We start from the raw sequence: 14,650 nt of genomic DNA on the forward strand, positions 1-14,650 counted from the left end.
CAAGACATGGTCCCTACTGTCACTGGCAGAGTGAAAACCCTGTGGGTGGTTTCTGAAAAGTTACTGTTTGTGTTTGCATATAAAATCGCCACCACAACGACTAGTGTTTTCAGGTGGTGTTTGCAAACTCTGTGAGAACAACACTTCCAAAAGCAGGCGGGGGAGAGAAAGAGCCAGGCACTGGGTACGAGCTTGCCCTCTCTTCCCCAGTCGCCTGAGAGATTTCTCAAAGCTGTCACTGAGAGCTGAGCTACTCAGGCCTGGGGAGCAGGTCACACTTTACATCTCAATGACCTCCAAATGACTTTCACTGCTTTACACTTTAATTTCCCGAGACACAGATTTAGAGTCGAGTTATTTGTTATTTTGTGTCAAGACAATGGAATGTCGCTCCACAGCCAAATCCTGATTTCCTTTCCCAGATATCAATCACTTTGCACTTACCCTGTACCGGGGGAAAAAAAAAATAACCAAACAAAAACCAATGAAACCAATTATTATTAATTGAAATCCACATGAATAAATATCATGTGAATTGCAGGGAGGGGCTTTTAAAGTCCAGGCTCACGTGTGCCTGTTCTGCAAGGGCAGATCAGCTGCCCACCTCCCACCCCCTTACACCCACTAACACCTGCAAGGGCTCTGCAACCACATTCAAGACCAAGAAAAAGTAAATATTAGCCAGGCAGTCCTTCAGTGCTTTTCAGGAGATGTTAGGAATGTAAATGGTCGTCACAGGCCAGACCAAAGTCCCACTGAGGGAGTGGTATATGCCACGGAAGAGTCTACAAACAGGGCAAATGTGCAGCAACATTTGTTTCTCCTGCTCTAAGCTCTAGGCTTCCCAATTTCAATATTACAGGTGGGAGTTCGAGGTGAGGAGGATTCTGCCACATTTTCAGGATGGGAATCATGTTCTCATCTAATCAGTCTTTTGCTTTATATAACCACAGAACATCACCTAGTGAGTCCTGCTTAATAACATGACTTGCATCCAAGCAAAAATTTTCCTTTAGAAAGGGAAATACTGACTTGATTTAAAGATTTCAAGGAACAGTGAGACTATCAGAACTGTGGGCATATTATCATGAAGATGATACACCTTCACTATTAATGATATTGCATATTATATATATTATAATTATATATTGTATCTTATCAGAATCTGTCAAGCTTCAGTTTCTATATAGCAAATCTATGGTCTTACCTAGACCAGGATTTTCATTGATGATCCTCTGGATTTGGGTTGGAGAGGATGAATTTGACCTCAGTAAGGATGTGAGTCTTTGAATCATCAGCCAGAAAGCCAGGAAATTACTCATAAACTGAACTATTTTTTCTGAGATTACCTTTTCTCATGGCATTTTAAAAATTGAGTTCTGAACATGCGGGAAATTATATCTTTTGTATTCAGACACAAGGAACATATTTTATGTGTTTGACTAGAAAAACATTTTGAACTTTAAATGTTAAAAATGCTCATATGCAATGAAAAATCTAATTTCTTTCCTTTCCTCTAGCTGTTTGTAATTTTAATTGCTAGGTTTTTTTAATGGACATGCCCACCAGCACCAAAAATACATAGTATAGATAAGTAATACAAATGCATAGCTACAAATTCCTCATACCCTCATCTCGCACATGTGCCTCCAGCAGTACCTACCATATGCTTCACCCAGTATACAAGCCTGCTCACCAAAAAAGCACAATACTCTGCTGATACAGTAATTTCTGTTCTTGTAAGAAAGTTGTGAAAAAACTACCATAACCTCCTTCTGGCTAACCATCTTGGTAATCCAAGTCAAAATTCAGTCAAAATTCCTTGACATTTTGAGTTGAAAAGTAAATTAAAATTGCCTGTCTCTCAGGATGCTGCTTAAAATTTTGGTTGTGGCTAACAAAGGAAGTGACTTTTTCCCTTGAATTGCTTTTCTTCCTTGTATAACTGAGGAGACCCTGATAACTTCCTTTGTGAAGAAGAGGTCCTGCACTTACACAGATAAGTACAGCCAAGTCCTCAAAACTAGACCTAATGAACTGACTGTGGTTATGCTCCCTGTGGTTCTGGTGTCCTGCAACCTTTCCTTATGCTTAAGCTATGGCAGAACTTTTGATCTCATGAAACTACCGTAGAAGGAAAGGCATCCAGCACAAATTGACGATGTGGTGAAGTCTACCATCCGTGCTCTGTTGGAAGTTAGCACTATCCACAACCTCTTCCTTGCTGTAACACCACTGGCCTCTAGGCCCCTGCAGTACATTCCACTATTAAATATTCACCATGAAATAGGTGAGACAGAAATGATAAAATTTGAAGAAATATTGCTAAATCTTAAGTAAGAATATGTGGTTTGTTTTAAGAGGAAGCACTAAATTGTAACGTGCTTTCTGCCTTACACATTTGAGAGAGCCTTTAAAAGCTATATTGGCATTTTTTAGAAATATTATGAATTTAGGTTTGGAAATGCCACAAAACTCTATTTCTTCCTGGAAAAATATGCTCAGAGAAGTAGGTTGCTCCTAACTGAATGACGTCTCCAGTATTTCCAGTACCTTCCTACCCCCAGTGTTCGCTTGACAGTTGCAATTACCCTTCTGCATTTTTCTTTATCACAGAATGCCAAGCAATGCTGGAGCAGGTCTGTGTTGATCACAGATGCTGTAAACACAGCAAGTCAATCTGAGCCAGTAAAATCCAAACTCTGGCAGGGCCCACATCTGATCAACAGTGGCATTACCATAATCTTCAACAAGTGCATTGTTTATTTAGAAAATCTCCCTCAATCCCTTAACAAATTAGTCTGGAAGCCACCATGAGGATTAACTTCATAAATTCTCCCTGAGATCACAATTACATCTGCTCAGATGTCACCAGTGATAGACATTTGCACAAGTCATACCCAGCCTTTATTACTAATTGCATTTCCAGTTATTTGACTTCTGTTGGGCTCTGTCTTTTCCAACCAAGTTACAAAACTCAATACTCAGCTGGGGCAACGCTGCTCTGGTGTGAGAGGTGCTCCCCAGAAAAAGGGGTAATACCTAATACCCACCTAAGAATTTAATTGCCAACCACTTTTCTTGACTGTTCAGATTAAGAAGTAAACGATACTGGGGGGTGTCCTGGATACATGAGGGCAGTGTCTTTCACCCTGTGTCCAATGACTAGAAGTTATGCCTAGCTGGTGGCAGCTATGTGGCACTTCTCCAAGGAGCTGGCAATCCCTATTCAGCTACAGGCATGTGCCTGCCTCATAAATCACCCACAGCACTGGCAGCTTCCTTGGCAGGCTCAGCAGGGAGACCAAGAGCTGAGCAAACAAGGTGTTTGTACTGGAATGGGAACTTTCCACTCAAGGGGCAGCACAGGGATAGGGTGGTACAGGGAAGCCTGTGCTGAGCCCACTGCATGATGCTCCTGTTTACCTGTTGCTCCTGGGGGAACAGGGTGGTGAGAACCCAGAACTTCTAACAAGAATTAGTTCCTTTTATAGGACAGAAAGCAATTACCAGTGTCACGCGTGTCTTTTGGCACAGTTGTCACAATCTGAGTTTCACTACAACGTTGATATCTGCCTTTTTTTTCCAAGGCCAAGTGGCAAAATCAATTGTCAGTCCTGAATACAGAATATATTTCCATAATAGATGAACTTGCCATCATCAGAGACGGTCTGTGTTTTCAGAAGGAAATGAGATAACATATCTGTCAGCTCCATAGGCACCTGGTACAGGGGCACGTGTGCTGTAGCCAGCAGGGTTTGTGCTTGTCTCTGCAGCAGACAGTCAGAGGTTGCTGTGCACATCCCACCCTCTTCAAAACAAAGCGCTACATTAACCTCTCCAACACCGACCAGCACCACTCCCACTGCCTGTGACCGCCTGTGCCATTTGTGCTTGTACCCTTGGACTGAAGGGCACATCCTGCCTGCCCATGGCAAGGGATCGCAAGTGGCCACCAAGCTTCCAGTTGTACACAATTGCACCAGTTCACCCTAATTTTTTAGGGGTATCTGTCGCTACCCCAGTGACTTGTGGCTGTATGAAATATGGTCCCAGCTGGGTTTTGGGTGGGAGAACAGGATTGGATCTGAGTTTTTAAAAGGGAAGTTTTGCATATGTCTCCTCAAGTCTTTCAGCCATGCTCTGGCTCTGGTCACTGTAAGGCAGTTGTGTGACACAAGCTCCCAGTATCAAAACAGAGGCTCTAGTAAAACAAAGGCAGTGATGAACGTTAGAGATTTGCTATAAACATAATCTTAAAGGTAATTCTGCTGATGAGCAGCGGTCATAATGCACGTAAGAGTATGAGAAAATGCAGAGGTTGTACAAGATGAACTCAAGAGCTTATGCTTGCTATGCAGTCAGCTGAAGCAGGTGCTCATATGAACCAGGCATGCTCCAGCAGGACACGACACATCTAAGGTGAATTTGTGCCACCCTTGCTGCAGTGTACTGCCCCTCTACACCTAGTGGTGGGCCCTGCTGGCTGCTGCACACTCCTAGTTCCTGCTTCCTGAGGCTGCTGCTTCCATGCTCACGTCTCCCTTGGGAGCTCAATGGGTTCATTGGGCTGTCTGTCAAGTTTGTACATTTACCCGGCCTTTTCCTTTTGCTACATCAGGAGCTGCCATTGGACTAGGGATCTGAAAGGTGTCTGTGCAAAAAAGTCAAGCAAAGAAACTGGCTGATTTTTCTTCCTAATTTAGAAAATGGGGGATGCTCCTCCTCCCTGATCCCAAAATACAAACATTCAACAAACTCAAAATCCAACAACCTTCCATTTACATATCCAAACTTGTCAGGCAAACATTGCATTTTTTATCTCAAGGCCTTTTCTCCTGCCCACTGTAGACAGTCTTTATCCTGAAGCTGCTGAACAACAGGCCTATTGCAAAGTGCTTATTTCTTGCTTAGTGTTATGGTTTAACCCCAGCAAGCAGCTAAGCCTGGAGAACACACAGCTGCTTGCTCAGTTTCCCCACAACAGGATGGGGGAGAGAATCAGAAGGGTAAAAGTGAGAAAACTTGTGGGTTGAGATAAAGACAATTTAATAGGTAAAGCAAAAGCTGCGCACACAGGAAAGCAGAGTTCCATCATGTTTAACACTGACTTGGGAAGATAAATGCCATCACTGTGAACACCCACCCCTTCCCTCTTCTTCCCTTCTGTCATGGGATACCCCTGTGGTCAGCTGGAGTCAGCTGCGTCCCCTCCCAACTCCTTGTGCACCTCCAGCCTCCTTGCAGGTGGGGCAGTCTGAGGAGCAGAAAAGTGCAAGCACTTCTCAGCAGTAATGAAAACATCACTGTCATATCAGCACAAATCCAAAACATAGCCCATACTAGCTCCTGTGAAGAAAGTCCACTCTACCCCAGGCAAAACCAGTACACTTGGGCATGATAAAAATTGCACATGGAGATGAAGAGTGTGCATGGAGTGAAGGTGGGTGGTTCAAAACAGACCTGCAGATGTTTTTTGTTTTATTTTAACAGTAAGAGCACTGACAGATACTATCTTCAGGTATACTCTCAATTTATGCCTCTTTGGACATTTATATTCACAGAGCTTCCATATAACATTCCTCTTTCTGACCACCATATTGCCTGACTAGCTACAGGAACAGCATCAAGTGAAGCCCTGACCTGGCCTGGGGTTGCTTTTTCTTCCTGACTTTTCCTCCAGGACCCTGCCCTTCCTTACCTTTCATCTCGAGTCCCAAGGAAGTGCAGATGGGATCTGTTCCTCTGTTGCAAACAGCTTCATCCCACTTGAGCTGACAGTAGTCCCAAACCCACATCATCCTCAAGACCCTCAGCTGCCTGTAGCTCCGTCTGGAGCACAGCAAGGCACACGAGCTCTGTCCAACAGTGCTAGAGAGCCACCACTCAGATCACACGAGCAAATGGGGCTCACTGAGGTCTCACAGGTATGGAGTTCATTGTTTTTGCTCAGGCATATTGCTACCCCTGGCATCAACAACCACTCTGTGGGCACTACTAGTGATCCACAGTATGGAGGATTTGTGGATGCAGACTTCAAAAAATAAGGTCTGCTGGCACCATAGCACAGCTGTATGGGCATGGGCAAATAACCCTTCAGGATCAGTTTTGGCAGAGGAACCCACAGGTGAGGGAGAAAGCCGCCTTTCCGCCCACTCACCCGCCGGCAGAGCAAGCACAAGGGGAAAGCTGCAGCAGGCACCTGAGGTATGGAAAATAAATTACAGTGTGGGACTTGGCACTGAAATAGAGGGTGTTTTGGCACTTGGAAACAGCTTTCAGCCAGTGGATGAAGGATAAAACTCCCTGGGAAGGGAAGGTACTGGTAAATTCTAGCGCATGAGTGGGCTGACAGCTAAATCTCTACAGTATTAGCTCAGTCTTCAGTGATACTCAAGCCACAGCTTGCCCCAGATGAAGGCCAGTTAACTCAAGAGAAACCACCACTCACCACAGGTAGGAGAATTTTGAATGCATAAGTGAGTCTATGAGAGCAATGCACCTCCTGTGCTTTGAATTCACAACACACCAAAGATCAACCCTAAGCAGCCCTCATTTCTTTCAAGTTTATCTCTAACAGAAGAATTTGCCTGTTTTCTGCAGCAGTTGTCTTCAGGCTAAATGCAGGTCTGGGTTCTGCTGGGCGGGAAGTGCACAGGGATGGAACCACTCTGAAAGAGTGGGCTACTCCTAAGACAGTCAAGTATCTGAAACAACAACCATGGCTCTCTTCAGTCTGAAGACACGCAAGGAAGGAGTGAAAGAACAGCAGCTTACTACTGATTACCAGATATGAGAACAAACCTTATCCCAGTTATGGAAAAAGAGTAATATTTGTCCTGAATATCTCATCCTATGAGACTGCAGGCTCAAGAGAACAGTACGGTGGAGATACTCTCCAAGGCACCCATCATTTTATACCTCTTGACCATGGAAGATGTTCTCACGCACACATACTGCCTGGTCTTTCAGTTGTTACTTTTGTGAGTCATTCTGTGAGTCATTCAAGGCTTTGTTCATCCAAACCCCCAGAAATTACTGCACTGCACATCAGACACTCAGTGACAGCTTGTTTCTCTCTGCTCTTCTCAGGTTTTCTGCCATTGAGGTAAAATTATCCTATGCTCCCTTAAGCAGATGCAGAAGGACCTTCTGCCTACAGAACAGTAACGTCCTTAAGCAACTTTGATGTCATATATGTATAAGTAACACATAAGATAAGGAGCACATAAATATACATGTACGTGCCCTCTATAATTAAAGGAACATGTCCATACGCAAAACATTTTTATGTTGTGCCAAATGATGAATTCTACCCTGAGGTAATGAGTCAGGTAAAACATTAACATAAGTTTGATGGTATATCTCAAATTCTGAACAAAATTGCATTTCTATCAGAAGTTTGGGAGAATGGCTTGAAGTTTTCACTTAATTAAAAACATTACTCACTACTGGGCTCAGTAAAGTCTTCTGTCCCAAGTACTGCCTACAATCCTACGTGACCCTGTACGCACAATGAATGACAAATAATTCGTGTGATATCATTGATACTGAGCGTCATTACCATCAAACATGGTTTTGCTCCTATTCCAAACAAGTATGGCTAAACCTACCATCACTCATGCTGGCAGGCTCAGGAGAGCCAAAGGATGAGGATCAAACTCCATCAGAGGCTGACTATATTCTCATTGTGTGGAAAGGAAGTACATTTATGAGGCAAATAGGGCAACTCACATTGTTATCACGTCAGCTATCCTGTGAACAAGCCACAGGTTGTTTCTACTACTTTTTATCAGTTTTATTCATCAGGCTGAAATCTAGCCCTTCCCTCATGTTTCCTTCCAAAATAATTTTAAAAATCCCATTTCCCCTAAATTTCAGAAAGCAGGTCACATGCAGGTCACCTTTAATTCAATACCTCCCATTGATCAGGATCCAAGAAAGTAATGCGTTTGAGCTATCAGGGTCAGTGAATGCTTTCCTCCCTGTCTTCCCCATGCTGACAGCAAACATCTATAATAGCAAGTAACAGGTAAACTGGTAATTTGCTACTGGGTAGCTGACAGACTTCTAATATATAACTGAAGTCCTATGAGGAGAAGCTGAGGGAGCTCGAGTTGTTTAGCCTGGAAAAGAGGAGGCTCAGGGGAGACCTCATCACTCTCTACAACTACCTGACAGGAGGTTGTAGCCAGGTGGGGGTTGGTCTCTTCTCCCAGGCAACTATCAGTAGGACAAGAGGGCATGGTCTTAAGCTCTGCCAGGTGAAGTTTAGGTTGGATATTAGGAAGAAATTTTTTATAGACAGAGTAATCAGACATTGGAATGGGCTGCCCAGGGAGGTGGTGGATTCACTGTCCCTGGAGGTTTTTAAGATGAGACTGGATGTGGCACTTAGTGCCATGGTCTAGTAACCACAGAGGTGTTGGATCAAGGGTTGGACTTCATGATCTCGGAGGTCTTTTCCAACCCGGCTGATTCTGTGATTCTATGAATTAGAGAATGATTATAAAACACTCCTAGTTCACTTCTGCTCTCTTATAACTTCCAATTCTTCCCTCTTGGTGTTTTCCCTTCCAAAAATTCAATACAGAGCCAACACTTACTTAGTACAAACTCCATGTGCTTCCCTTAGGCACTTCCACTGAAACCAAGTGTGTCAGATTGTCTCCTCCAATGTAGGGAGCATCCACTGCCATCACTACACAGTAAATGAAATGACATTGCTTTCCTGCCTCCTCTGCCAGAATCTGTTTCCTTACTGCAATGTTTTACAGTGCTGGCACATACCAGGATTTGTGAGAATGCATCAAATACTTGAGCTGACAGCAAACTGGTTTGATGCCTCTCTGCAAACACAGTGAACCAAAGCTGGCTCTGGACTCACCTTTTACTGATGAGGCTACAATGGTTGTCCCTGAGCAACAGGGGACCTTCGTGATATGCATTAATTCTAAACCAACATTTTTCAACAACACTAAAGATAAACATTACCAAGCACATCGATTCTGAGCAGAGTACAGAAAATAATTTACAGGAGTCACTTCTATACTTAGTTCTTGTTTCATTATGGTTATTACCAAACTGAATTGGCGCAGGGTGACTTTGCACATCACCAGGATGCTGTACAACTGTGTGCATTAAGAAAACAGCTGCTGCTGAAGTTTCCCACCAGTTGCCCCCTGCATCCAAGTCATGCACTCCTAGATGGTCAGCCAAATATTGTCCATGGAGCTGCAGGTGCCAAATCCACTCAATCATTGCTCATATCTGACCATGATCAACTCAGGTTGCAGGAACAGCTTTCAGAGCTGTGAAAAATCATCTACGAAAATTTGCTTTGGACTGAAGTGATTTAGATTATGTATCAAAGCCTGTTAGCCATTCTCCTCAAAAACTAAAGATGAAAAATTAACCTGGGCTGTGATGAAATCTAATATTCCATAGGTGAATTACATTATCTGAAAGCTCCAAAGAAGATGGAACCCTTTTTTTTTCTTGCTAGATGCTATACAAATGCAGAAAGAAGAAAATAAACTGAAGAGTTTCTAGCTTAGTTTAAAATAAGATACTTTAAAGAAGCTTTACAAATAAAGGAACTAAGAAAGAAGGATGAAGCTAAGGGAGTACCTGATCCCAGATGCTTCCTGTGAGCACAACAGGAAATTTTTGAATTGCCTTTTATTTCAACCTGCACTACCACGTCTCCCTTTCTAAGGCAGGAGGAAAGGGTCCACCTTGAAGAAACCTGTCACTGCCCGAGGACACAATGGTGGGTAGGAAGAGGACAGGCACAGCTGTAATAACCCCAGTAGCAGGAGAAGCAGCCTGGCAGCACTCAGCTATAGGACTGTGAATAATAATAAAAGTTCAAAAAGTCTGTATGGCTTTCGCTGTGCAAAATAAGCACAGAAGTGACACAAGAAGGGACGGATGAATGGATAGACAAAGGTAATCATTTTTATTAAATGAAGAAAACCTGCTGATGGAGAAAAAGGCAGATAGAGAGAGATGAAACTCAACAGAACTGAGGGGTAAGGAAACACAGGAATAAATAACTCCTTAAGGGCTTTTTTGTGCAAGACAGACAAATGAATAAAATGGATCTCTATGGGTATGTGGGATGATGATTATGCATTTCCCATGGACAATATTGGGAAGAGATGTCTAAAAAGGAGCAAAGACCAGAAGCTCCCCAGGCAAACAGCAGAATGGAAGAAGGGGCAAGGAGCCCCACAGGGATTCTGGTGGAGGTAGCCCCTGTGGCCCTGCTGCCAGGGACGGGATGCTGCTGCAAAAGCATGACAGAGAGAGACAGGCAGACAGGAGGGAGGAGAGTCCAGAAGGGGCTGGAAGTGGGGATCAAACATGAGCTGGAGACAGGGAGGAGGGAGAGAACTCAGGGGAGCTCTGCCTGCTCAGGAAGGCTGCACAGTGTCTGAGCAGAGCAAAGGGGCTGAGTAGTGACAGGATGATGACCTGACACTGTGGTAGGATTTTGGAAAGAGCGGAAGGATGCAGTACCTGCAAAATAATACGTGTGTATAATTTAAGCAAACTCATGAGTTTTTGGTACTCTGTTATTCAAACATCTCAGCTGCATCAAGTTTAGACACAGCATCCCATTTATCTTGGCACAACTCAAATCCCCAAATTACCTCTGTCTTTTCAACCTCCTCACAAGGACTTTACTTCGAGCTTTGTTAAAACATGAAGTAGCCAAGAAACTGCTTTACAAACAAATACCAGCCTAGGAGAAGGCTTAACCCTGGGGCAGGGTGAGGGGGCAGCCCGGTGGGCAGGACTGCAGAGCTGCCTCCAGCTGCCACTGCCCTGTGGCACCCACTCCTTCTTTCACTACTGGAAAGCTGGTGCAACATATGCAATTCTCAGCTATGCTGGGAAGTCCTGAGAGCATGCTAAATACATACTGGTTAGAATATCTTGTGCCATTTACTCAATATTGTGAGCTCCCCTCTCCAGCCCAAATTTAACCATTCTGGAATAAATACTGCTAAGGGGAAGGTGATGACCTCGGTCTCTCACACAGACAGCAAAGGGCACAGTGCTGCTTTCCACACAGTGACCCTGCTTTTCATCACTTTCATGTCATGTGAGTGGCAAAGGCAGCTAAGTCAGAGGTGTTTCCTGGTGTTTCCCTCTGCTCTTCCTCTCTGCCCTGAGTTTCCTCCCATTCAGTGGAGACTGGCTCGTTTTACTTTGAAAAACTGGGGCAGAAGAAGAAAATGGTGACAGGGAGCACGTGTTAACAATGAGAAAACACCAGCTGCTAACATGGCTCATCCACCAGTCTGTTTGAACCACAGCAAGCCCTGAAAATGAGGCAGGGGTTTATTTTTAACATCTGTGTCAGATCTCTTTGCCTTTTAAAGAGTGACATGGGGCTGCTCAGGCCCCTTATCTGCTCAGTGGCACTTCAGTGAGCTGTTCCAGTGGCTGTCTCTGCAGCTGTGCCCAGGAGACTGAAAGCTGGAGTGTCCCTCCACTGCCTCAGCAAGTGCCGTTCACTCTGCTAAAGTGATCCACTAAGAAATACACAGACAAGGAAATATAGCATATTGCAGACTGTAAGGAAGAGCCTCACAATGTCCACATGGCAACACACCAAGTTTCCCTTCTATTTCTTTGGGCTCAAGAGAGTACAGAGAATATTAAGTATATTAAGCACAAAACTTACAAAGTAAGTTTTAAAATAAAAAAGTAATAAAAAAGGATTTTATTTCCTCAATAAAATATCCTTGGGCTAGGATAGGAGTCAAAAGAAAATTTTAATCTTCCCATTCAAACTGCCACACAAACTGTGATGAAAGGATGCAGCGCTGGGAAATAAAGAACTTGCTGATCATATTAATCCTTCATCTTCCATTCAGCTTCCTACACCAGTATCCTGTTTCCTTTTTAACAGCCAACAAGGCTCCTCTATTTCCTTATGTGATCCCCCATAATGCTATCATGTCAAACTTAAAAGCAACACTTCTCAGTCACTAAAGGAATCCTGTAATTTTTGTTAAAGATTATTGAAGAGCTCTGACATCTATCTGCAAATAGTGACACCATACACCCTAAAAGCCTGTTTTCTGGTTCATCATGGAATGGCTGCTTTGCACAGAGACTCTGCAATCCTTTTGGTTCAGTCAGACTGAACCTGCTCTTAACAGTGACCACGGGTGCAGCTGTGGGACAGGGACCCTGGAGCCCACCTCTGAGTGCCATGGACTGCATGTAACAACACTTTTTGCATTTCTATTTTGTATCTTTTTATATAGCAGACAAAAAAATTACTTAGTAAGACAGTGCTTTATGACTGAAAGGTGTCAACCATTATATAACCACATTTTCCAAACCAGAGAAGGTAGTGCAAGCTAAACTTGTCATTTTACTGAAGAAAGGACAGCTACAGGGAAGAATTTTGCTTTGCTTCAGAAAATTCTACAGTAGTGGTTTGTAGTTAACTACTCTGAAGGCTCCTGCATAGCACGATTCTTTAACAATATCAAATCAGTGAAGCAGTTGTTTTAGATACATTGACACTTGTGAGGGTTTAAAGAACTCAAAACTAAAATAGTTCCAAGTACCTGAGGGTTCCCCTGGTAGTGCTTCTGAAAAGGACATACTAGGTCAAAAGCCCTCAGAGGGGCTTTTTGCCTCTGGCAAAGTGAGCAAGACCAGTATAATTCGTGCAGAGCTGTACCAATATGCCTGGTTAAATAAATAAAATTCAGGTCACCTGCATACATCAACTCAGGGCTAGATGACCCATGACTCTATTACTTTACAACTAATACAGTTAGCACCAACACAATTAGTCTTACCTTATTGTAGTACTGCACCTGAACCGAGTGCCACTGCCCATCGCTGACCCCTCCCAGAATGAGCGGTGCCACTGTAGTAGTTGTCTCCCCTGGAAAAACAGGAAGAAGTTAAAAATAAGTCACCATCACTGCAAGAAGCATGGAGAGACTCTCATTGGGTGCAGGGTGCAGCCACCTTGCTTCATCATGGAGGAATTTGGGGTTTTGTCCTGCGAGACAGTAAACATCCCCAATTTCACAGAGTTATTCTGGTGCACAAATACCGGCTTCTGGCACATTTGGGTGAATGATGTTATTTTTTATCATGCTTCTGCAGAGCACAGTAGTAGATCCATTAGGTAGATACAGCTGTTGATAAAAAATATAGGAGGAAACGAGGAATGAGGAAAAAACGTACATGAATTTTTTTGCATTTCTGCCAAAAGCAGGTTTTTTTAATATGATGAGCATTGTGATGGGATCTTTTGTCAAGGAAGGGAAGCCTACGCCTTCACAGAGCTGCAGAAGTGAAATCCAAAAGTACTCTAATATAAAACCCATGGTAACCTTGGTCCCAGCAAAATTTTACCAGTGATTAATGAAATTATTGGCAGCCTTTCAGTATTTAAATTTGAAAGCAAGTCTTTGCCATTGGAATTGGAAAGCTGAAGCTTTTAAGACAGGACTGAGTCAGCAGAGCCAGCTCAGTAACCAGGCATATCTGTTTCGAGGTAGCAGCAAAATAAACATTCATGTTGAAAGTACATAATAGGCCTGGCACGGAGAAGGGATTGCTAACTTTTGACTTTTTTTTTTCCTTTCTCTTTCTTTGGTGTTTTTGTTTTTTTGTTTTTTGGTTGGTTTTTTTAACAGTAAGCTAACAAAGTTCATAGTGTTGTTGAGCTTAAAATGTACTTTCTCTCTATTTGCAACAAATACCTGTGTGAAGTATTACTCCTGCATCCCCTACTCTCCTTTAACTCCCATCCTATATATTTCTTTTATTTAAACAACACATTTTCAGCTTAGCATGTATGACATACTGCTGTGATGGATTTTGCCATTTAGTGATAAAAAATCTGTGCTAATAATCAGGCTTTTTATTCAGCTATCAAGTTTCTGCACAAGGAAGTTCACCGTTCTGCAATCCTTTTGCTTTGTTTTCTGAGAAGAAGTTGTTGCGACAGGTAAAACAGTCAGATCAGGTGTCCAAAACTTGTACTGTTCGTTAAAAGCCACTTAAAACTATAAAACATAAACCATTCTCCTTCCAAAGAAAATACCATTTGTAACATACAGGACCAGACCTGTTCGCAGGTGCAGCAGTGCAAATCTAAATTTAGTTTCATATATTTTAAAGGAGTTGCTCTGCATTTAAATGCATATAAGTGCAAGCAGAATTTATTTTTTTCCCCATTCATCCTCAGGGTACCTTCCAAGCAATTTGGTTCAAGTTTAGACAGGTGGAGCAGAGCAACAGAAGAAAGCACATCTCTCTGACTGCAGCATGTTATTTCATTACACTAATCCATTCAAAAACCTGCCTTAAAATCTAACTTGGACAACTCCAAGGTAATAAAGGGGAAATGAAACCAGATACCTTCAACCCAAAGGGCCCAAGTATGCACTTAAGCATCACTGGTAAATCAATGGGGTCACACAGGATTTACCATGGGGTCTGAGGGAAGCAGCCAACACTGTTGATGAGTTTGCAACACCAGCATGGACTACGCCTTTGCTTCTATGGCTTTACCGCTTGCAATATCTCACATTCCACAAAAATAAAACAGGAATTGACTTGAGCCTGCACGTCTATCCTGAATACAGATAATGGGAAA

At 43.0% G+C, this 14,650-nt stretch overlaps 1 protein-coding gene across 5 annotated transcripts in view; it reads right to left on the bottom strand.

Moving 5' to 3' along the window:
- Nucleotides 1-14,650, bottom strand: part of CELSR1 (cadherin EGF LAG seven-pass G-type receptor 1) — a 167,923-nt gene that overhangs the window by 58,753 nt on the left and 94,520 nt on the right. For all 5 annotated transcript variants that reach the window (XM_032688465.1, XM_032688463.1, XM_032688460.1 and 2 more), the window contains exon 5: nucleotides 12,834-12,922. In XM_032688465.1, the coding sequence (XP_032544356.1) occupies nucleotides 12,834-12,922 (89 nt within the window). The remainder of the gene's footprint in view (nucleotides 1-12,833; nucleotides 12,923-14,650) is intronic.

Source organism: Chiroxiphia lanceolata, chromosome 5 (assembly GCF_009829145.1).
Source record: "Chiroxiphia lanceolata isolate bChiLan1 chromosome 5, bChiLan1.pri, whole genome shotgun sequence".
In the NCBI taxonomy this organism is placed as follows: domain Eukaryota; kingdom Metazoa; phylum Chordata; class Aves; order Passeriformes; family Pipridae; genus Chiroxiphia; species Chiroxiphia lanceolata.